Here is a 21,593-nt window from a genome sequence, read left to right as displayed (position 1 = left end):
GGGAGGCTGAGCTGGACAAATCACTTGAACCCGGGAGGCGGAGACTGCAGTGAGCCGAGATCGCGCCACTGTACACCTGGGCGACAGAGTAAGAGACTCCGTCTCAAAAAAAAAAAAAAAAAAAAAGAAAAAAAAAATTAGCTACAGAAGAATAACCCAAGTTAAAAACAAGATTTTAAAGGCATATTACAGTTTAAACTGATGAAACTGATGTCTTAAATGCTCATAAAATTAAATATGGATACCCTGAATTGTTTTAACCTTTTGGTAATAGCCTAGTTTAGAAGGCCAACTGATAATACTAGGAACCTGGCGCTTTCTTCAACTGTTCTAATTATTATTCAAAAGCAGAACGAAAGTGTCAGTAGTTACAATACCTACTGTTGCTACAAAGGTATGATATGATTACGGCAAATCACGCTTTTTTGTTAAAGCAAACCTTGCTCTGCAAAGTTGATGTAAGTAAAACTACCACACCTGTAATCCCATGCAAGTTAGCAGATTCAAAAGCAAAACAGAACTTCAACAAAGCAAACTTCATTAAGTGGAGCTTTAAAATTTCATACATTTTATGTTAAAAAACCTAGAATCCATATTGTAAAATGTCAATGCGGACATTCAAGACCTGATATACTTTTCAGTAGACAAACAAGGTATCTAAGGGCCTTGAGAGCCAACGTTTTCACTGTTTACAATGCCAATTAATTTTCATCACCCCAGAACTTAACAATGGGGATTTATTTATATATTCAACATCCTCAACAGTCAACATAAGCACCATGTGTGTCAAAGTGATATGACAAAACCCTAGAGCTCCTGAGCACACAGTCACAATACACACAACATGCACACCCTCCATTCCAATCCTGGGGGACAACTCACTTGTTCAGATTTCCTAGATGACAGAAACAGGTCCTTTCACCCACTACCCATGCCCACTCCAAACTGGTCAAACTAGTTGTTGAGTAAAATTTACACAACTGGTTAATCAAAACTTTTTACTTGTTGACTGGTTTTGGCATCTAGAGAAAGTCTTAAAGTAATTCTGGGATAAAAGCCCATTTACCTATACTCAGGCCAAGATACAAAACACCATTAAAAATACTCATTTAGGAGCACTTTACACCAAAACTATTCCATAAAGAAGGGGAGACATTCTACTTAGAACGGAGCTCAAATGGGATAAATTAAGAATTATTCCTAGAAAATGGAAAGATAACACATCAGGAATAGAAGTATTTAAGCAAGAAAAAAAGTTAATTTTTGTAAATCTCATATATTTTGAAGGCAACTCAGAGACAGTCTGTGAGCATCTCAGCTAGGAAAAATGACTTCACCCTAGATAGAACCTACAGGGCTAATCAATCTGAACATCAGGGCACAGAATCCTTTTCCTTTAGTGTGGGGGCATTTTCAGTTCAAGAAAGCAGCATGGATATTTGGAAGCTAGGTCTTGATGCTTGGAAGAGCATCTTTTTTTAACTCTGCACTGTCCAGTAAGTTAGCCACTAGCCACGTGTGGCTACTGGAACACCTGAATTGTAGCTGGTAAAAATTGGTAACTAAATTTTCAATTCTATCTACTTAAAACTTTAGTTCCTTAGTCACACATTTTAAGTGCTCCATAGCCACATATGCCAAGTGGCTACCTGTTGGATGGCACAGATAGAAAACGTTGCTATTATCACAGAAGATTGTATTAGATATCGCTGTTTAGATCCTTTACGCTGTTATCATAGAAAGTTGTATTGGATAGCGCTGTTTAGATCCTTTACCCAACCATGAATATTCTATCAGAGACCATGATTTAATTCCTATTTTTAAACTATGTAACAGGCACCAGGCTATATCTTGTGGTGTTACAAATAAACAAGAAGGTCTAGTTTCTCCCTCAAAACATAATCTAATGACAAAGATGTAACCAGTTCAAATGAACAGCTAGTAGGAACAAATCAAATGCTAAACTGGTATGACGGGGTGGAAGGCACTCATTAATTCTAATAAATGAAAGCACTACAGTTTGGTTGGAGTCAGGTGACCACCTTCACTTATTAAATGCACCGAGACACTGAGTACTTGAAAAAGAACACATTTTGGCATCAGGCAGCCCTGGGCTCATGTCCTAGCTATATGTCTCTGGACAAGGCATTTAATCTCTCTATACCTTTATCGTCTCATCTATAAAATGAGGATAATAATGCTGGCCTACTTGCAACATAAGGCTCTACCATATAAGATTAGGGATAACGGAGCTTCATACTCAAATGTACTCTCTAATTTGCTTTTTTTCAGTAACTCAACTAGCGTGAGGTGAGGAATCAAGAAAGAGTCACAAAAGAAGTGACACCTGGCTGCGTGCGGTGGCTTACGCCTGTAATACCAGCACTTTGGGAGGCCCAGGCGGGAGGATCACGAGGTCAGGAGATGGAGACCATCCTGGCTAACACGGTGAAACCCCGTGTCTACTAAAAATATAAAAAATTAGCCGGGCGTGGTGGCGGGCACCTATAGTCCCAGCTACTGGGCAGGCTGAGGCAGGAGAACAGCGTGAACCCGGGAGGTGGAGCTCGCAGTGAGCCGAGATTGTGCCACTGCACTCCAGCACGGGCAACAGAGCGAGACCCCGTATATCCACTTGAGATGGACTTTAACTGCCTTTTGAGGTCCCACCCTATAGAATTCTATACAGTGGCAATTCACATCTCAGCAGACTCTACAAATAATTTCTGAATGGCACACTGGGGTACATGAAGAAGGCCCCATAAACTCCAGGCTCTACCTCTCCCCGCAACTGCCCGAAAGGCTGCAGGGATCCCTATCTTAGTACAGTACGCAATACTTGGAGGGTCCCTGCTAAAGGGTTAGAACTGGGTCTTCTAAAAAAAATCATGGATTTTGGTGTTTGCCAGCCTGATGTAGTCTGAGCCTCAACAGTTCAAAACCCTTGAAAATACCACTTAGCCACTTCAGTTTCCTCGCCTGTAGAGCAGGACATCTGTGGTGTCCTCAACTCACCGATAGTAGAGAATACTTGTAAAGCCACTTCCTTTGCTATAAAGGCCTACCACATATAGGGTGTCCGGAGCAGCTCGGAGCTTCATTTCTTCAGTCTTCCATTATGAAACTCATCAGGGAGTGCAGGTGCCCATCTTTCCCCACCAGACCGTAAGCAACTTGAAGGCAAAGACCATGCCTCACAGTGAGTAATCAAAAGTCTCATCTCACCATAATCTGTTGAATGCCTACAATGTGCCTGACCCCGTGCTAAATGTTCATTTGGATTATCCTGTTTACTTCTCACCACGAGATGAGTCTCAATTTTTCCTCTTCTGCAAAGTTCCTACTTTATAGGGCTTCAATAATTTTTTTTGATGGCAATGTATGTAAAGATATCAGTACTGCACTTCGCATGTAATAAAGACATAGTAAGTATCAATTATCCATTCTGTAGATAAGAAAATGAAGGGACAGACAGGTTAAGTTGCTGGGGTCAGTAAGGCAAAGTCAGACTTAAATTCTAGGCAGTTGGCAGAGGCAACACGCTATAAGTGTCCAAGCCAGTGCCTGGCACATAACAGACTGAGTTCAATGAATGTCTGTCAGAACCTGAGCAGGCCCTGAAATCAATGACAGCTGCATGAGAGGAGAGGAGAGGTAAGGTCTGGGTCGGGTGGCTCCTTAACCTAAGACGGGAAAGACTATCTACTTCACAGGGCTGTTCTAAGGACTGAGTGTGAGGATATATATACACAAAGGTCTTAGGATAGTGACTGGTATGGAGTAAAGGCTTTGTAGGGGGTAGCTATCCTTGCCTCCCTCTTACAGATGAGAAAACAGAGACACAGGGAGATGAAGAAACTCTCCCACTATTATTCAGCTGGCAAGTCGCTGAGCCAGCCAGCACTCGATCTGCGGAGTCTAACTCCGGAGCCCACTGGCTTTTACTCCAAATACCCAGCACTGGGCCTGACATGCTAGGGCCAGTGCGGCGCTGAATGCAGCCGAGATAATAACAGCCACAGATGTCAGGCGGAAACTGAAGGGAAAATGGCTTGATGAACTCTAAGTCTGGACACCTGAGTCCCAGTCCGTGGAACCTCAGACAAGTACCTTAAATCTTCCCGGACCTCAGTTTCCTTCTTCGAGAAATGGGGCTAACCTTGTCTCCCATCTCAGAAGCTCGATCAGGCCTGGAAAGCAAGGCTCAATGAAGAGGCTTAGAAGGGCCTAACGTGTGGGTGGGCGAGAGGACAACCCGGGGACCGTCCAAGGGGTGGGGAGTTGGTGTTTACCTTTGCGGAGCTCGCGGTGCCACACGGAGACGATGGGTCCCGCGTGCTTGCGGTGGTGGATGAGCCAAAGGGACAGGGTCTGCACGCTCTGCTGAGAGTTGCTCAGCTCCGAGAGCTTCTTCTCCAGCGCCGACTCAGAGAAGGAGGACATGGTGGCGGCAGTGAGGCCCGGCAGGGAGCGGCCTGGGCCGCCCAGTGCGGCGGGAAGAGCGACGGCACGAGGCCGGGACCTCACCTGACAGGCTGCGGGACTTTTTACCGACTGACAGACGGCCAGGGGTGCAAGGAGGGGGAGGGGATGGGTCTCCGCAGTAACAGCCGCCCGCGCCGCTGCCACAAGATGGCCACCCGACCTCTCACCCTACCGCGAGAGCGGGGTCAAAGGGCAAGGGCCAGAGCAGCTGGGCACCGAGAAGCGTCGGAGCTCTAGAAAACCGTCCCTTTGAAGGCGACGGCCTGTCTGAACCTCTTGCAGACCACTTCGAAGGAGAGAGACCGAGGGAAGGAACGTAGTTCCCCGGGCCCCCGGAAAGGGCTTTGACCGCTCAAGCCCGCACGCCTGCGCAGTGGATCTCGCTGGAACCCTTTTTCCCGCTCCCTCGGAACCTTTCTGGCGCGGTACGGCGCGCTACTTAGCGCGTCACTTCCGGCGAGGCAGAGGAGGCGGGAGAGTAAGGGAAAGGCTGGAAGACGAGGTAAGGGAAGAGTGGCGGGAACCAGAGGGAGCCCAACAGCTGGGACCCCATAGAGGGGTATCCTGAGGGGACACTGAGGCTGAGAGATCATGATCTGGGTATGGGAGGGGGGTTTCCTTTCTAATCTGGCGGGCCCCAGGCCGCACCTTTCCTCCGTACGTGTTCGGTTCTCTGGCTGTCCCCAAAAACACTTAGTTTTGGTTCTTCCAAGCCACCCACGTGCCCTTTTCACGCCTCCAGGCCCTGGCGCTCGTTCTCATTCCGAAAGTAACATCCCCTTTCTCACCTAGTGAGCTCCTACTCAGCCTTCCGGAGCACCCTTTAATGTCCGATTCTGACCTTTTAGTCTGTAACAGCGCCGTCATGAAACACATTTGGGCTCTCAGCTATTAAGTGGGTTCTCAGGGTGTTATTACATGCTGCTCTTGCCTTCTGGGGGTCCAGTTGACTTTTTCGAACTTAAGTGAGGTGTTAACTTTAGGGAAAAGGTGGAGGGAACTAACTTACCCTTCCCAATGTGTCTGCTGACCTCATGTTAAGACACGCTATTTGAGGCCTGGCGCAATGGCTCTTGCTTGTAATCCCAACCCTTTGGGAGGCCGAGGCGAGAGGATAGCTTGAGGACTGGGGTTCAAGACCATCCTGGGTAACATAGCGAAAATTAGCCAGGCATGGTGACGCTCACCTGTAGTTCCAGCTACGCGAGAGGATCCCTTGAGCCCAGGAGTTAGAGGTTACAGTGAGCTGTGGTCGTGCCACTGTACTCCACCCTGGGCGACGGAGCAAGACTCTTGTCTGAAACAAAACAGAACACTCTGTGAGACTCTAAACCTTGACCCTTTTTTTTTGAGTGTTTAAATCCCAGTTATCAAAGCAGGAGAGAAATATCTTTCTTACTGCCACAGGGGTGATGGTAGGGAGTTAAGTTATAGACGTAAGAGAGTTTTAAAATTTCGTGATCGTGGTATAACTTCCTAGTTGTGGGCAGACTCTAGTTTAGGAGACGTTCTTCTAATTGATGCCTGCTTTTGCTCTTATTGCACTGTATTGCAGTTCTTTGCTTACATGCTTTTACTCCTCCTCCAGACTAGAATCATAATCATAGCTAACACAGTGAGAGGTTACAATGTGCTAGACACAGTTCCCACACAGTAACTCTTTTAATCCTCACAACAAAGCTATGAGGTATTATATTATCCCCCTTTTGACAGCTTAGGAGAGGTAAAGAGAGTTTAGGCTCAGAGAGGTTAAGTGACTTACCCAAGATCACTTTACTAAGATTTGAGGGAAGGGGCTGCAACTTAGCCATCTTTTTGGCTGCAGTTCCTGACTTATCAAGTGAGTTAGTGTAAAAGAGGTGAATAATCTAAAATCATACAGTGAGTATCTAGTCATAACTGAGGGCTTTTGTGTCAAAATTTAGGTCTTCTTTCCATATTAAGTAACAGTGTCATATGCTGAGCGCTTTTATACCAAGTCACTGTCTGTTAAGCAAATTACATACTTTTTAAATTTAATTCTTACATCAGTCTTAGGAGTTGAGATTATTATTACAATCACTATTTGATAGACTAGAAAACATAAAGCATGGTTAAGTACCCTATGTACTTGGACATAGCTAGGAAATAGCAGAGGCAGGAGTCAACTTAGGTTTATCTTATATCTGATCCCAAATTCTTGATTCCTGAACCAATAGTTTATTCATTCATTCAGCAAATAATTTTTCACCACCTATGTCCAAAGCGCTTTTCTAAGCTAACAGACAAAATCCATGTCCTCGGGAACTTACCTTCTACTGAGAAAGACAGAAAACCAAACATGCAAGTTTAGAGTAAGTCAGAAAGTGGTAAGTAACTTCAATAAAAATCAAAAAGGTAAGGAGGATAAGGAATGTGTATGTGTAGGTGGGCAGTCTTTTACTTATGCTTCTCGGAGAAGGCTTAATTGATGAGGTGACGTTTCAGAGAACAAGCCATATGCCATGGTTCCAGGAAGAGGGAAAACCAAGGTTATACCATTTTTGGCATTTTGGAGGAACAGCAGAGAGGACAATAAAGCTGGAGTGATATGAACCAGAAGGGTGGCTGGAAATTAACTCAGAAAAGTAGAAAGGGACTGCATCACATGGGGACTTGTTGGCGGTAACGTAGACTTAGATGTTACTCTGAATGAAATGAAGTCCATTGGGCAGTTTTGCACAAAGAAGGAGCATTGTGGCTATTAGGTAGAAAATAAGACAGTAAGGGTGCAAAGATAGAAGCAGGAAGAACCAGTCTGACAGCTGTTGTAGTAACGGTGAAAGGATACCTCAAACCAGGGTTGTATCCGTGGAAGTGGTAAGAAAGGGACAGTTCTGGGGATATTTTAGAGGAAGACGTAACAGGATTTGCTGATAGATTGGATGTGGGGTGTGAAAGACATATGAGAGTTCAGATAGCTCCAAGGGTTTTGGCCTAAGCAACTATAAGAATAGAGCTTCCATTTACTGAATTACAGAAAAGAGTTGGTTTGGGGAGTAAGAGCAAGCATTTGTATTTGGACATGTCCATTTGGAAATGCCTATCTGAGTATAGATGTCTAAGGGGCAGTTGGGTTTATGGGTCTAGAATTCAAGGAAGAGAGATCTGGGCTAGAGATAAAAATGCGAGAGTCATAACAGGGAATAAGGTGTAAAAAGAGACTGAGTCCTAGGACACTTCAATATACAGAGGTCTGAAAGATGAGGATGATAAGATTATGTGATTTTTCTTAAGCTTGTTAATAGCTTGTTAATATTAACTACTCTAATTGATTTTCAAATATTGAGCCAGCCTTTCATCTCTGAATCATGGGGTGGGGGTGGGGGTGGGGTGTGTGTGTGTGTGTGTGTGTGTGTGTGTGTATTCTACATACTGCTGAATTTCCTAATATTTTGTTTAGGATTTTTGCATCTATATTCATGAGAGAAATTGGTCTATAGATTATTTAAATTTTTGTATTGCCTTTGGTTTGGCATCAGGATAATACTGGCTTCATAAAATGGATTGGAAAGTGTTTCTTCTTTTTCTGGAAGAGTATGTGCAGAATTGGTGTGAATTCTTCGTTAAATGTTTGGTGGAATTCTCCAATGAAACCATCTTGGCTTGGAGATTCCCTCCTTCACTCCTCACTTCCCTCCATCCCTCCCTCCTTCTTCCTCCCTCCCTCCCTTCCTTTGCTTCTTTCTTTTTATTCTGGAGTTTTTAAGTGACAAATTCAGTTTCTTTAAAAGTTATAAAGCTGTTAAAATAATCTCTTTCATATTGTGGTTGTGTTTTTTGAGGAATTAACCACTTCATCAAAGTTGTCAAATTTATATGGGTAAAGCTATTTGTGGTATTCCCTGTCTTTGTTTTCTGTTGCTTATAACAGAATACCTGAAACTAGGTAATTTATAAAGAAAAAGGATGTATTTCTTACAGTTATGGAGGCTGAGAAATCCAAGGTCAAGGGACCACATCGGGTAAAAAACCTTCTTGCTGGTGGGGACTCTGCAGAGTCCCAAGGCAGTGCGGGATATCACAGGGCCAGGGGGCTGAGTGTGGTAACTCAGGTCTCTCTTCCTCTATAAAGCCGCCGGTTCCCATGATAACCCATTAATCCATTTATGAGGGCTTATAAGGACTGCACCTCCTAATACATTGGGAATTAAATTTCTACATGAGTTTTGGAAGGGACAGATATTCAAACCATAGCATTCCCATATTACCCTTTTGATGTCTGCAGGGTCTGTAGTACTATCCCGTTTCATTACTGATATTGGTAATTTCCAATATCAGTGTCTCTTCTCTTCTCTCTCGTCTCTCTTTCTCTCGCTCACTCACTCGCTTGTCAATCTTGCTAGAAGTTTGTCAATTTTATTGGCCTTTTCAAAGAGCCAGTTATTTATTTCATTGTCCTTCTCTGTTTTCTGTTTTCAGTTTCGTCAATTTCTGCTCTTTATTATTACCTTCTTCTGCTTGCTTTATTTCGCTCTACTTTGTCTAGGTTCTTGTGGTAGGAGTTTACCTTTTTTATTTGAGACTTTTCCCCTTTTCTGACCTATGACTTAGTACTATTAATTTACATCTCAGCATGGCTATAGCTGTATCCACAGATTTTGGTGTGTTATATTTTCATTTTCATTCATTTCCATGTTTTTTTTTCTAATTTCCCTTCCGTGGATTATTTAGAAACATGTTGTTTAGTTTCCAAGTATTTGGAGATTTTCCTGTTATCTCTCTGTTAAGTGATTTCAAGCTTGATTTCATTGTGGCTGGGGAATGTCACTCTGTATGATTTCAGCTCTTTTAAATTTGTTGAGGTTTGTTTTATGGCAGGATAATCATCTCTCTCAATATATGTTCTATGAGCACTTGAAAAGAATGTAGGCCAGGCATGGTAGCTTATGCCTGTAATCTTAACACTTTGGGAGGCCAAGGCAGGAGGATCCCTTGAGCCTGGGAGTTCAAGACCAGCCTGGACAACATGGCAAAACTCTGTCTTTACAAAAATACAAAAATTAGCTGGGCATAGTGGCATGTACCTGGAGTCCCAGACACTCAAAAGGCTGAAGTGGGAGGACTGCTTGAGCTCGGGAAATTGAGGCTGCAGTGAGCCATCATTGAGCCGCCGCACTGCAGCCTGAGCAATAGAGTGAGACCCTGTCTAAGAAAACAAATAACAACAACAAAAGAATGTGTAGTCTGCTGTTGTAGGATAGAGTGTTCGATAAATGTCATAGATCCTGTTGGTTGATGGTGGTGGTAAGTTTTTCTATATCCTTGCTGATTTTTGGTCTGGTTATTCTATCCATTGTTGAGAGAGGAGTATTGAAGTCACCACCATCCATTCTTGTGAATTTATGTGTTTCTCTTTTTAGTTTTGTACATTTTTGTTTCACACGTTTTGCAGCATATGCATTTTAAGATTGCAATATGTTCTTAGTAGATATACCTGTTATTCATTGTACTCTGTCTCTGGTAATTTTTTTCTTCTTTTGCTCTGAAGTATACTTTATCTGGTACTAATATAGCTAATCTTACTTTCCTTTGATTAATGTTTGCATGATAATATCTTTTTCCATCCTTTGATTTTCAACCTGCCTCTATCTTTCTGCATATTGAGTTTCTTAAAGACAGCATGTAGTCGGATCATGTTTTTAAATCCACTCTGACAATCTCAGTCTTTTAATTGATGTATTTAGACCTTTTATACGTAATACAATTATAGTTGACCCTCTGTATTCATGGGTTCCGCTTCTGTGCATTCAGTCAACTGTGGATTGTAAACACAGTAGACCCTTGAACAACACAGATTTGAACTGTGGTGGTCTATTTATATGCAGATTTTCTTTCCTTTCTGCCAGCCCACCACCGCCTCAGCCTACTCAAGGTGAAGACTAGGATAAAGACCTGTGTAATGATATACTTCGAATAGTAATTGTGATCTTCTTTTCTTTCTTTTTTTTTTTTTTTTTTTTTTTTTTTTTTTTGAGATGGAGCCTTGCTCTGTTACCCAGGCTAGAATGCAGTGGTATGATCTTGGCTCACTGCAACCTCTGCCTCCTGGGTTCAAGTGATTCTTCCGCCTCAGCTTCCTGAGTAGCTGGGACTGCAGGCACCTGCCATCATGTCTGGCTAATTTTTGGATTTTTGTAGAGATGGGGTTTCACGATGTTGGCCAGGCTGGTCTTGAACTCCTGACCTCACGTGATCTGCACACTTCAGCCTCCCAAAGTGCTGGGATTGCAGGCGTGAGCCACCGGGCCCAGCCTGTGATTTTCTTAATAACATTTTCTTTTCTCTAGCTTGTTTTATTGTAAGAACACAGCATATAATACATACAGTATGTAAAATTATGTTAAACAACTGTTTGTGTTATCAGTAAGGCTTCCAGTCAACAGCAGGCTGTCAATAGTTAAGTTTTTGGGGAGTCAAAATTTATAGAGATTTTTGACTGCTTGAGGGGGTTTGCACTCCTAACCCCCACATTGTTCAAGGGTCAACTGTATTTGAAAAAAATAAAAAAAGATAACAATACAACAGTAAAAATGATACAGATTTAAAAACAATATAGTATAACAACTGTTCACATAACATTTATATTGTGTTAGGTTTTGTAAGTAATCTAGAGTTGGTTTAAAATATATGGGAGGATATGCATGGTTATATGCAAATACTACACTATTTTCTATAAGGGACTTGAACATCCTCTGATTTTGGTATCCATGGGAGTCTTGGAACCAATCTCTGGTGAAAACTGAGAGATGACTATGTTTTATTTTTTTCTGTTTATTCGCTTTTTCATTTATCTGCTTTCTTTTTCTAGGCTTACTGTGGATTACTTGAATGTTTTTTAGAATTCCGTATGATTTATCTGTGATGTTTTTGAGTGTATCTCTTTGTATGTAGCACTTTTAGTGGTCCTTCTAGGTGTTACATTGTGTGTACATAACTTATCTTTACCTAGCAAAGTATAGAAACTTTATTTCCTTTTATGTCTCTTTACTTTCCCCATTTATCATATAAATGTCTTAAACATTTTCTCTGCATACATTTAGAACCACGTCAGACAGCATTACAATTTTTGCTTCAACTGTCAAACATGGTTTTGAAAACTCAAGAGGATAAGGAAAGCCCTTATAAATTGCATTTACACATATTTTTGTATACCATGTCCTTTCTTCCTCCTTAATGTTCCAGGATTGCTTTTCTTTTCTTCTTCTTTTTTTCTTTCTTTCTTTCTTATTTTCTTTCTGTTTAGAGAACTTTCTTTAGCCATTCTTTTACAGTCAGTTGACTGGTGACAAATTCTCTTTGTTTTCCTTCTTCTCAGAAGTCTTGATTTCCACTTCATTCCTGATGAACATTTTTTGCTGGGTATATGGTTCTGCATTGATGTTTGTTTGTTTCAGCACCCAAAAATTATTGTGTAACTTCTTTCTGGCCTACATGGTTTCTGATGAGAAATCTATTGTCATTAGAATTGTTTTCTCCCTTCTGGGCAGGGTGGCTCACACGTAATCCCAGCATTTTGGGAGGCTAAGGTGGGTGGATCACTTGAGGCCAGGAGTTTGAGACCAGCCTGGCCAACATGGTGAAACCTTATCTCTACTAAAAATACAAAAATTAGCTGGGAGTGCTGGTGCCCGCCTGTAATTCCAGGTACCCAGACGGAGGCAGGAGAATTGCTTAAACCTGGCAGGTGGAGGTTGCAGTGAATGTATATGGCGCCGTTGCACTCCAGCCTGGGTGACAGAATGAGACTCTGTCCCAAAAAAAAAAAAAAAAAAATTGTTTCTTCCCTGTAGACAAGGTATAATTTTTCTCTGGATGCTTTCAATATTTTTTGTTATTAGTTTTCAGAAATGAAATTATGAAGAGTCTTGGGATAAATTTCTTTGGGGTTCACTCAGCTTCTTGATATATAGATTTATGTCTTTGCCAACTTTATGGCATTTTCAGCCATTATTTCTTTGAGTACTTTTTCAGCCTGCCCTGTTGGTCCCACAGGTTCCCTGATGCTCTGTTTATATATTTTTCAGTCTGTTTTTTCTCTTTTGTTCAGACTGGGTAATTTCTATTGTTCCATCTTCCAGCTCACAGATTTTTTTCTTCCTTCCATTCTGCTGTTGAGCCCATCCACTGAGCTCTTTGTTACTGAAATTTTCAGTTCTAAAATTTTCACTTGTTTATTTATATCTTCTATTTCTTTGTCGAGGCTTTCTATTCTTTCATTTGTTTGAAGTGTATTCATAATTGCTTATCGATACATTTTAATCATGCTGCTTTAATGTCTTCCTTAGATAATTCTAACATCTTTGTCTCTATCATCTTGGTGTTGACATGTGTTTATTGTCTTGTTTCTTTTTTTTTTTTTTTGAGATGGAGTGTTGCTCTTGTTGCCCAGGCTGGAGTGCCATGCCGCAATCTCGGCTTACTGCAACCTCCGCCTTCCGGGTTCAAGTGATTCTCCTGCCTCAGCCTCCCAAGTAGCTGGGATTACAGGCGTGCGCCACCATACCTGGCTAATTTCTGTATTTTTAGTAGAGATAGGGTTTCACCATGTTGGCCAGGCTGGTCTTGAACTCCCGACCTCAGGTGATCCACCAGCCACAGCCTCCCAAAGTGCTGGGGTTACAGGTGTGAGCCATCACAGCCCACCGATTGTCTTTTTTCATTCTGTCTGAGTTCCTCCTGGTTCCTGGTATGATGAGTGATTTTTATATTGAGATCTGGACATTTCTATATAACGTTCTGAGACATCTGTTGAGGCTGTTTAGTCTTCTGTTTAGGCTGTTTAGTCTAATGTTTAGGATGGTTTTCTCTGACACCGTTCCTAATCTGGTAGGAGAAGGGGGTCTGTATCTCATCACTGCCAGGTGGAGGTAGAAGTCTAAGTTTGTCATTCAGCCTCCATTGACACCCAAGAAAAAGGTCTCCCCATTACTGCTGGGTGGAGATATACTGCTGGCTGGGTGTGGCGGTCCCAACTCCCCACTTGGTCTCCACTAACATTGGAGTGGATGGAGGTGGCATCATTACCACTGGGCAGTGGTGAAAGTCCTGACTAGGTCTCCTCTGATGCTATCTCATTACTGCCAAGTAGGAGTGGAAGTTTAAGGCAGGTGGAGGCTGCCTTATTTTCTGTAGTGTTTGGCTGGAGTAGAGCGTTTGCTGTCCAAAAGTTTTTTGTCTTGCGAGGGTGCCCATTCTCCTACTCCTTTGGCTAGAAAGAGCAGGTTGGGGTTTTTGTGTCTGTGCCCGTTGGTGCTTCCCGGTTGCCAGCTTCTTCAACTCCAGGGCCTGGGTCTATAAGGCAGAAAGAAAACCTAGGGAACTCAGCACTGTGTCACTCCCCAGGTCCCAGGATCCCTAACCAGTCTGCTTTCTTCTTGTATTTGCTTTATATATAATGTCCAGGGGTTTTAGTTATATTTAACAAAAGGAATAGGGAAATGTATGCCTACTGCATCTCCCCAGACGCTTAAGTTTTCTATTTATATTCATGTGTGTGTGAGAGCAGAATTTTTGTTTATATTAATATTTATAAATAAGTGGGGGGAGGGCAGGAGGTCGTTCATATATATATTCTATGTACACTCTCTTCTAAGTTAAGAATCCCTCTTTTGGAATGTACTGCCTAGCAAAAAAGGTCCTGTCTAGTGGAGGGAACAGGCACATAGTATTAGTGTAATACAAGACACAGCTTCACATATTTTCTATAAGGGACAGCTGTAAACTAAGCATTATGTGAGCCTAGAGTAATTTCCGGAAATATGTATGGGAAGTCTCCTTGATTCCCCTCCTCTGCATGTTCTTCCTGTTCTGCAGTACACTTCCCTTACAGTGTTAGCCTCTCTCGTTAACATTGTATCTCTTCCCTTGTCAAGAATTTAGCACACTGTATGGCAAATAGTATATGCTAAGGAAACATTTCTAGATAGAGGGAAAGATGAGTAGCAATCAACAAAACTTCAGAATATGCTGAAGGGTTAATGTTTATCCAGCTTCTTTTACTTATTTATTAAACAGTGAGTGGGAACTGCTTGGCAGACACCAGCAGGTGCTGGGGAAACCACAAGTAAAGCTGTAACACTATACCGTTCAGCTGGGGAGACAAATAAACTCATCATTTTAACCCAAGATAGTAGTCCTCCAGTGTACTCTGAACACTGCAACCAGATGGATTGTTGAACAAGTACCTATTTCATCATATGATTTGTTCTTCAGAAGGGAAAGCACATAGAGAATATATACAGTGCAAGGTTCCCACACCTCACTGGCCATGGGGCTGACCTTGCAAAGTTTTAAAATTGTGGATTCCCAATTATACCTGCTCCCCCACCACATTGATTCTGATTCCGTAGATCTGGTGTGGAGCCCAGGAATCTGTACTTAAATTGTTCCTCCTTGATTCTGCTAAACAGCCAGGTTGGGAACCTCTGGCATAGTGGAAAGAGTATATACAGCCTTTGGAGTCAGGCAGGCTCGAGATGAAGCCCAAGTGTGACACCTGCTTGCTGTGTGAACATCACTGAACCTCTCTGAGCCTTGTGCTGCTTAGCTTGTGGATGAGGAATACATTAAATACCTAGCACTTTGCCTGATGTATGATGGGGTTTTTTTTCAACAACAAAAGAAAAATGTTTTCCTCTTATTCAAGAACTTGTATTGATGATTTTTACATCTGAACTCCTATCTCTGGGCTCTAAACCCAGTCGTTCTTTCCATAGGCTAGTTATTCAAAGGTGGAAATTTTGGAGATTGTCTCATCCAGAAGTTTATTTTATATTGAAGAAGCTAGAATTCATGGAAATCACACAGCCAGGTACTGTAAAAGTCAGGGGTAGAACCCAGATCAGTCCTCCAGTGTACTCTGAACACTGCACCCAGATGGATTATTGAACAAATACCTATGTCATCTTACAACTTATTCTTCAGAAGGGGGAAAGCATGTATAGAGAGAGTATATACATGTTCCCTCTGTCCCAGTTCTGGAAATAGCCTAAAAGTGGGCTAGAGTACAGCCAAATCTAGAACTGTGATTATCCCATGAGAATGAAATCTAGCAGCACTTTCCCAGTGTAGACTAGATCAACTATATGTAGGAAAAACTCACCCCAAGAGAAGAGCATGGTAGGTTTCATCTAGAATCCAGTTCAGAATAGCTGATACCAGCGCTCTACAAATGACAGAACCAGATCTTGCATTATGACCACTAATTCAACGCCCATTTATTGAATACCTACTTTGTACCAAAAGCAATTAAGAAACCAGTCAAAAATCACTGATTCTAGTATTCCATTGAAGGGAGAGAAACAGTAAACAAACAGGTAGATAATCTGGTTTGACAGCTGGTGTGAAGTGCTAAGGATGAAAAATTTAAAGGCAAGGAAAGGAGATAAGGAGGAGTAAGCATAGGTAGCAGTGTTAAATAGGGGTGATCAGACCAGTCCTCACTTGAACAAAGCCCTGAAAGTGGTAAAGGGGCGAGCCCTGAGGACATAGGGGAGAGGACAGCAAGTGCAAAGGCCCTGAGCAAATGATTTCATCTGAATTGCTGTGTGAGGCCTGGCTCACCTGCCACAATGGCATCTCTGTCTCATCTCTGCCTTTATTAGGTGCTATGGCTTTTCTCCCTTCAGGCCTTTGCTTGTGACAGGACTTTAACCTTGAGCAGCCTTCCCGCACAGCCCAAAGTGTATAGTGCCCTAGCCCAACACAGATCCTTCTCTCTCTTCCTTGTTAGTATTCATTCTGTTTCCAAATTCCTTTTGCACTTTTTCCCTCCCCTTTTCCCTTCTTGATTGTATGATACAATAAGTACGTTGGGATCTAAGTATCTGTAAAGTATGACACCGTGTCCTGTACAGATTGTTCCATTTGTCTTCACGACCTTTACACCATAGCCCAAGGATCTTATATAGCCCACCCCTGTTACAAGGCAGAAAGGTCGGGGGGAGGGGAAGAGGCTTGCCAGGGGCAGTGAGTTCAGTTATGCTGTCCAATCACAGATCTCATCTCCCACCTCCCCAGTGGCTCCTTGCCAACTACTTTCCAGGACCACAGCGGAGGGCCACTAAACTAGAAAGGGTTTAGATGTCCATTAGCAGTCAAGAACTGTTTAGTCATGCTTATGTTTATTCATGTTTATTCAGTCACTCTCTGAGCTCTGGGTGGTTTTGTCTGCTCACCCAGAGAATCCGTTTGTTCTGAATGCCTCATCCCAGTATAACTTTCTGGACCAGAATGCCCCTGTTGCTATTGGTTATAAACATCAAACTTTGGTGTAGCACCACTCTAAGTAATCAGGGTGCATTTTATAGGAATAGAATCTAGGATTCCTAAGGCTCTAAATCTCTAAACAATTCTTTCTGTAATTGACATATTGTCACACAACTGTGATTTCATGGCCATCCCATAAAGCTATATGATTGCCTTTTATAGTCATGTCAGAGTAGCAATGTGTTATGCTGTCTTCCTTAGAGAAAGCTGGTTTATATATTTCTGAGCCTATAACCCAGTCTTTTGAAGATCTCTGCTTGTGGTAAATCTTCATCTGTATAGTATTTCATTGAGAGAATATACTACAGTTTATTTATCCATTCTGCTATAGATAGGCATTGGGGTAGTTTTCATTTTAGGGTGATTGTGTATAGTGAATTCCAGAATACATCTTTTGATAAGCTTATATATACATTTCTATTGGGTATATATCAAAGAATGGAATTGCTAGATCATAGAGCATATATATATTCACCTTTGAAATAATAGATACTGCCAATGAGTTTTCTGTACTAGCTGCACTGATTTATAGTCCCACCAGCATCGAATGAGAGTTTTAGTTGCTTTGTATCCTTGCCAGCACCTAGTATGTTCCCTTTTTTCAATTTAGTTCTTCTCATGGATGGGTAATGGTATTGCATTGTGGTTTTAAATTGCATTTTCCTGACTAATGATATTGAAAGTCTTGTCATATGTTTATTGGCTATTTGGCTATCCTTTTTTGTGATATGTCTATACAGGTCCTTTTTTGTGTTTCTATTAGGTTGTCTTTCCTTTTTAAAATGATTTTTAAAAAATCTTTTGTATATTATAGATATGAGTGTTTTGTCAGATGTGTAGCAAGTGTCTTAACATCACTTTATGGGTTGCCTTTTCACTCTTTAATAGTGTCTTTTGATGAACAGAAATTCTTAAATTTTAAGGTAGTCCAATTTATCAGTTTTTTTCTTTATGTGTCCTAGTTAAGAAATCTTTGCCTACTCCAGGATCACAAAGATGTTTTTGTCTGTTTCCTTTGGAAAGCTTTATTGTTTTACATTTCACATTTAAATATGATGTGATGGAATCAAGATATATATACATATATATATATATATATTTTTTTTTTTTTCATATGAGTAGCCAAGTGACATAGCACCTTTAATTGAAAAGGCCATTATTTTCACCCCTTCATTTACTGTCACCTGTGTCAGGTGTGTAGGTCTATAGCTGGACTCTCTATTCTATGTGTGGTCTATTTCTGAACTCTGTTCATTTTTCTTTATGCCAAGTATACACTGTTCTTTAATTATTATATCTTTATAGTAAACTTGAAATCAGTTAGTATAAGTTCTCTAACTGCATTCTTCTTTTTGAAGATTGTCTTTTCTATTTTAGGTCCTTTGCATTTCTCTATCAGTTTTAGACTCAGGTTTCTGCAAAAATCCTGCTGGGATTTGATTAGGATTATGCTGACTCTACCAATGGTACCAAATCCAGGGACAATTTTTGTCCTTGACAGGACATCTAGCAATGTCTGGAGACATTTTTGTTTGTTACACCTGGACTAGTGCTACTGGCAGCAGATAGATGGATGGCCAAGATTACAGAGGCCAAGGATGCTGCTAAATGCCCTGCAATGCACAAGACAGCCCTCCACCACCAAGTAATTATCCTACCCAAAATGTCAGTAGTGCTACTGTTGACAAACTCTGCACAAATGTAATCGCTGTTTCAGTTGTACTACAGACTTCTCTCTGCCATCTTACTTTTTGTTTTCAATTTGGCTCACTAGTTTTGTTTTGTTTTTTTGCATTTTTGCCCTTTGATTAATCAAAAATAGTATCCCATTTTTTACTGCCCTGTAATCTTGTTAGGTAGGTATTCTTTTACAATTATTTTAGAGCTTACTCTACAGATTTCAACATGCATTTAACATCTTGACATGTTACGGTCTAATACAGATTATTTTATCACTTCATTATACAACTAGACTCTTAGACACTTAACTCCTTCCCCCCCCACCTTTTTGAATTATTGTTGTCTTGCATTTTAGTTTTATATATGCACAAACTACAGAAGACATAATAGTTATTGTTTTGTACAGTTCATTTTTTATATATTTACCTATTTCATTTTCTTCATTCCCTCTTACAGTTCCATGCTTCTGTCTAGGTTTATTTTCTTACATTGTTTTTTCTTTTAGTGCTGCCTGATAGCAATGAATTCCCTCAGGTTTTGTTTGTCGTAAATATCTTAATCTCACCTTCTTTTTTTTTTTAGACGGGCTCACTCTGTCACCGAGGCTAGAGTACAGTGGCACAATTACAGCTTACTGCAGCCTCAACCTCCCAGGCTCAATCGATCCTTCCAACTGAGCCTCCCTAGCAGCTGGGACTATAAGTGCACACTACCACACCTAGCTAATTTTTGTATTTTTTGTAGAGATGGAGTTTCACCATGTTGCTCAGGTTGGTTTCAAACTCCTGGGCTCAAGTTATCCACCCACTGCAGCTTCTGAAAGTGCTGGGATTATAGGCCTGAGCCACCCAGGCCCAGCCTTACCTTATTGAAAGAGGTGGTTTTTATAGGTTATAAAATTCACAGTTGGTTCCCTAGTCCATAGATTAAAAAAAAAAAAATCGAAGTTGGGAGTTATTTTCTTTCAGTACATTAAAGATAGCATTCTATTGACTCCTGGATTGTGTCGTTTCTTTTGAGAAGTCAGCTGTCATTTTTATTGCTTCACTGCTTTTTAAGGTTTTCCTCTTTTTGTTTTTCAGCAGTTTGACTATGGTATGTGTGTTCTTTTCTTTATATTGGCCAAATAATTGGGCTGCTGAGTTTTTTAAATCTGTGGGTTGATCTCTTTAATTTGTTTTGGACATTTTAGTATTGCTTCTGCTCTATGCTGTCTTCTGAGACTCATTTATTCACGTCTTTTCTTCCACATGTCTTTTATGTTCTTATCTGTGTTTACCATTCATTTTTCTAATTGAGTTTGAATATTTTTTATTGACCTGTCTTCCAAATCATTAATCATGTCTCCTGCTGAGTCCAATTTACTGTTAATATCTTATATTGAATTCTTAATTATAGATACTGTAGTTCTCAGTTCTAAAGTATCCATTTGATTTTTTTAAATAGATTTCAGCCAATTCCGTGGTAAAATTATTTATCCTTTCATTTACTTTGGTCATCTTTTCCTCCATTTCTTGACTTTATTAATCTTGGTTATTTCAAAGTGCTTGACTACTAAACTTCAATAATTGGCCCATCCACAGGTCTGCTTCTAATGTCTGTTTTTTCTCCTGATTACCAGCTATGTGCATTTACCTCCACACATGCTTAAAAAACGTATTATATACCAAACATTACATAAAAGTATCATAGCGGCTGCATATATCTTCCATCAAGGTTTGCCCCTTTCTTTTGTTAACTAAATACTTCAGTCTAATCTGACATATTTCAGGGATTGAGTTGGGTCACTGTTGGGTTGCAATCCTGGTAAGCCTCAAACTTAGTTTGGTTCATCCTTATTAGAGTATGATCCTCCAGGGCTTTCAGTTGAAAGCCTAATAGGCTGTTTGTCTCCTTAGACATGAAAGCCTTTGGGAGGTTCACTTCTGCCCATAAGATTTTCAACTTAGTTATTTAGCCTATTACTACTTCACATCATTTCAAAATTGACTAAATGTCTTGAGGAAGACCCCAACCAAGTAAGTGTTTCAAGTCCGTCAGATCTCCAGTTTTGTTAGCCTAGCTTTGAAGAATACCAAAATCTCTACTGGCTTGTCTCCAGCAGCAGCCTTCTTCCAGAAGTTGGGTATTTTCAGGTCCCTCGAGGCTGCAGTTTTGTCTCTCCAGCCCCAGGTGACCATTAAAAGCATTGTGGTTTCTCTTTCCCCAGTGATAACCACACCCTATTCCCGAGCCCACGTCCAGGATCAACAAATGCACCAAAGGCTCACGCACGCATGCCCACACACACACCCACCCACCCACCCACCCACACACACACACACACACACACACAAGCTATTGATTGTTGATTCCCTCTGAACATTCTGTCTGTTAGTCCATCTAGTCCTTGTTGCTTCCACAAGTATTGGATGCTTTAAGAAATGATTTTTGTAATTTATTTGGCTTTTTCTAGACATTGGCAGGAGTATTAGCCTGCCAAACCATACTAGAGCCTACTTGGAAGCGGAATCTGTACAGATGTTTTTGAGGGCTTGCCGTGTGCCAGATGCTCTTCTGGCTTCTAGGTATAGGATTGTCCCTGCCCTCTCAGAGCCTCTAGTCTAAATTAGGTAGGACAGACATATACGTAAATAATACAGCTGCCAAATACTGTCATAGAAGTGTGTACAGGGGTAGGAAAAAGGAGACAAATGTAAACTAGCACCACCTGTTTAGAAAATTGCAAGTTTTATAAATTTTACATGATTGCAGGTTAGAGATCAAGTGATAGAACAGTGAGAAATGAGGTTGGCAAGACAGGCAGAAGCCTGATGGTGAAGACCCTGTATGCCATGGTAATGCTTAGGTATAGTTTCTACCTAGAAGTGTCTGCCCTTCATGCAGGATGGAGAACAGTTTAAGAATTAAGCCTAGAGAATTGCGATCAGATTTTTCTTTTAGAAAGATTACTTAAGTGTCATTGTGAGATGTGAATTCAAAGAGGGCAAGAAACAAGCCAAAGGGCCAGAGAGGAAACTGTGAGAGCTGACCCAATATTAAACACATCAGTTGTCATCAACAGATTTGAAAGGTGTCAAAGGGGTGGAATTGATGAAATGTAGGGAATGCTGGGATTAAGAAGGGGTGAAAGAAAACAG

The 21,593-nt window shown here is 41.1% G+C and overlaps 2 protein-coding genes across 4 annotated transcripts in view; one reads left to right on the top strand and one right to left on the bottom strand.

Annotated features, from left to right (window-relative positions):
* RPRD1B (regulation of nuclear pre-mRNA domain containing 1B) overlaps positions 1 to 4,719 on the bottom strand; it is a 58,214-nt gene extending 53,495 nt beyond the window's left edge. The window contains exon 1 of the mRNA XM_003904758.4: positions 4,293 to 4,719. Within this exon, the coding sequence (XP_003904807.1) occupies positions 4,293 to 4,443 (151 nt within the window). The 5' untranslated portion in view covers positions 4,444 to 4,719. The remainder of the gene's footprint in view (positions 1 to 4,292) is intronic.
* Positions 4,720 to 4,910: 191 nt separating this feature from the next.
* Positions 4,911 to 21,593, top strand: part of TTI1 (TELO2 interacting protein 1) — a 104,273-nt gene continuing 87,590 nt past the window's right edge. For all 3 annotated transcript variants that reach the window (XM_017944822.3, XM_017944821.3, XM_003904761.5), the window contains exon 1: positions 4,911 to 4,987. The gene's annotated coding sequence lies outside the window, so the exon portion shown is untranslated. The remainder of the gene's footprint in view (positions 4,988 to 21,593) is intronic.

The sequence above is a fragment of the Papio anubis genome, chromosome 16, assembly GCF_008728515.1.
Source record: "Papio anubis isolate 15944 chromosome 16, Panubis1.0, whole genome shotgun sequence".
Lineage (NCBI taxonomy): Eukaryota > Metazoa > Chordata > Mammalia > Primates > Cercopithecidae > Papio > Papio anubis.
Note: the sequence above shows the minus strand (reverse complement) of the source record. Positions and strands in the feature narration are given on the sequence as shown.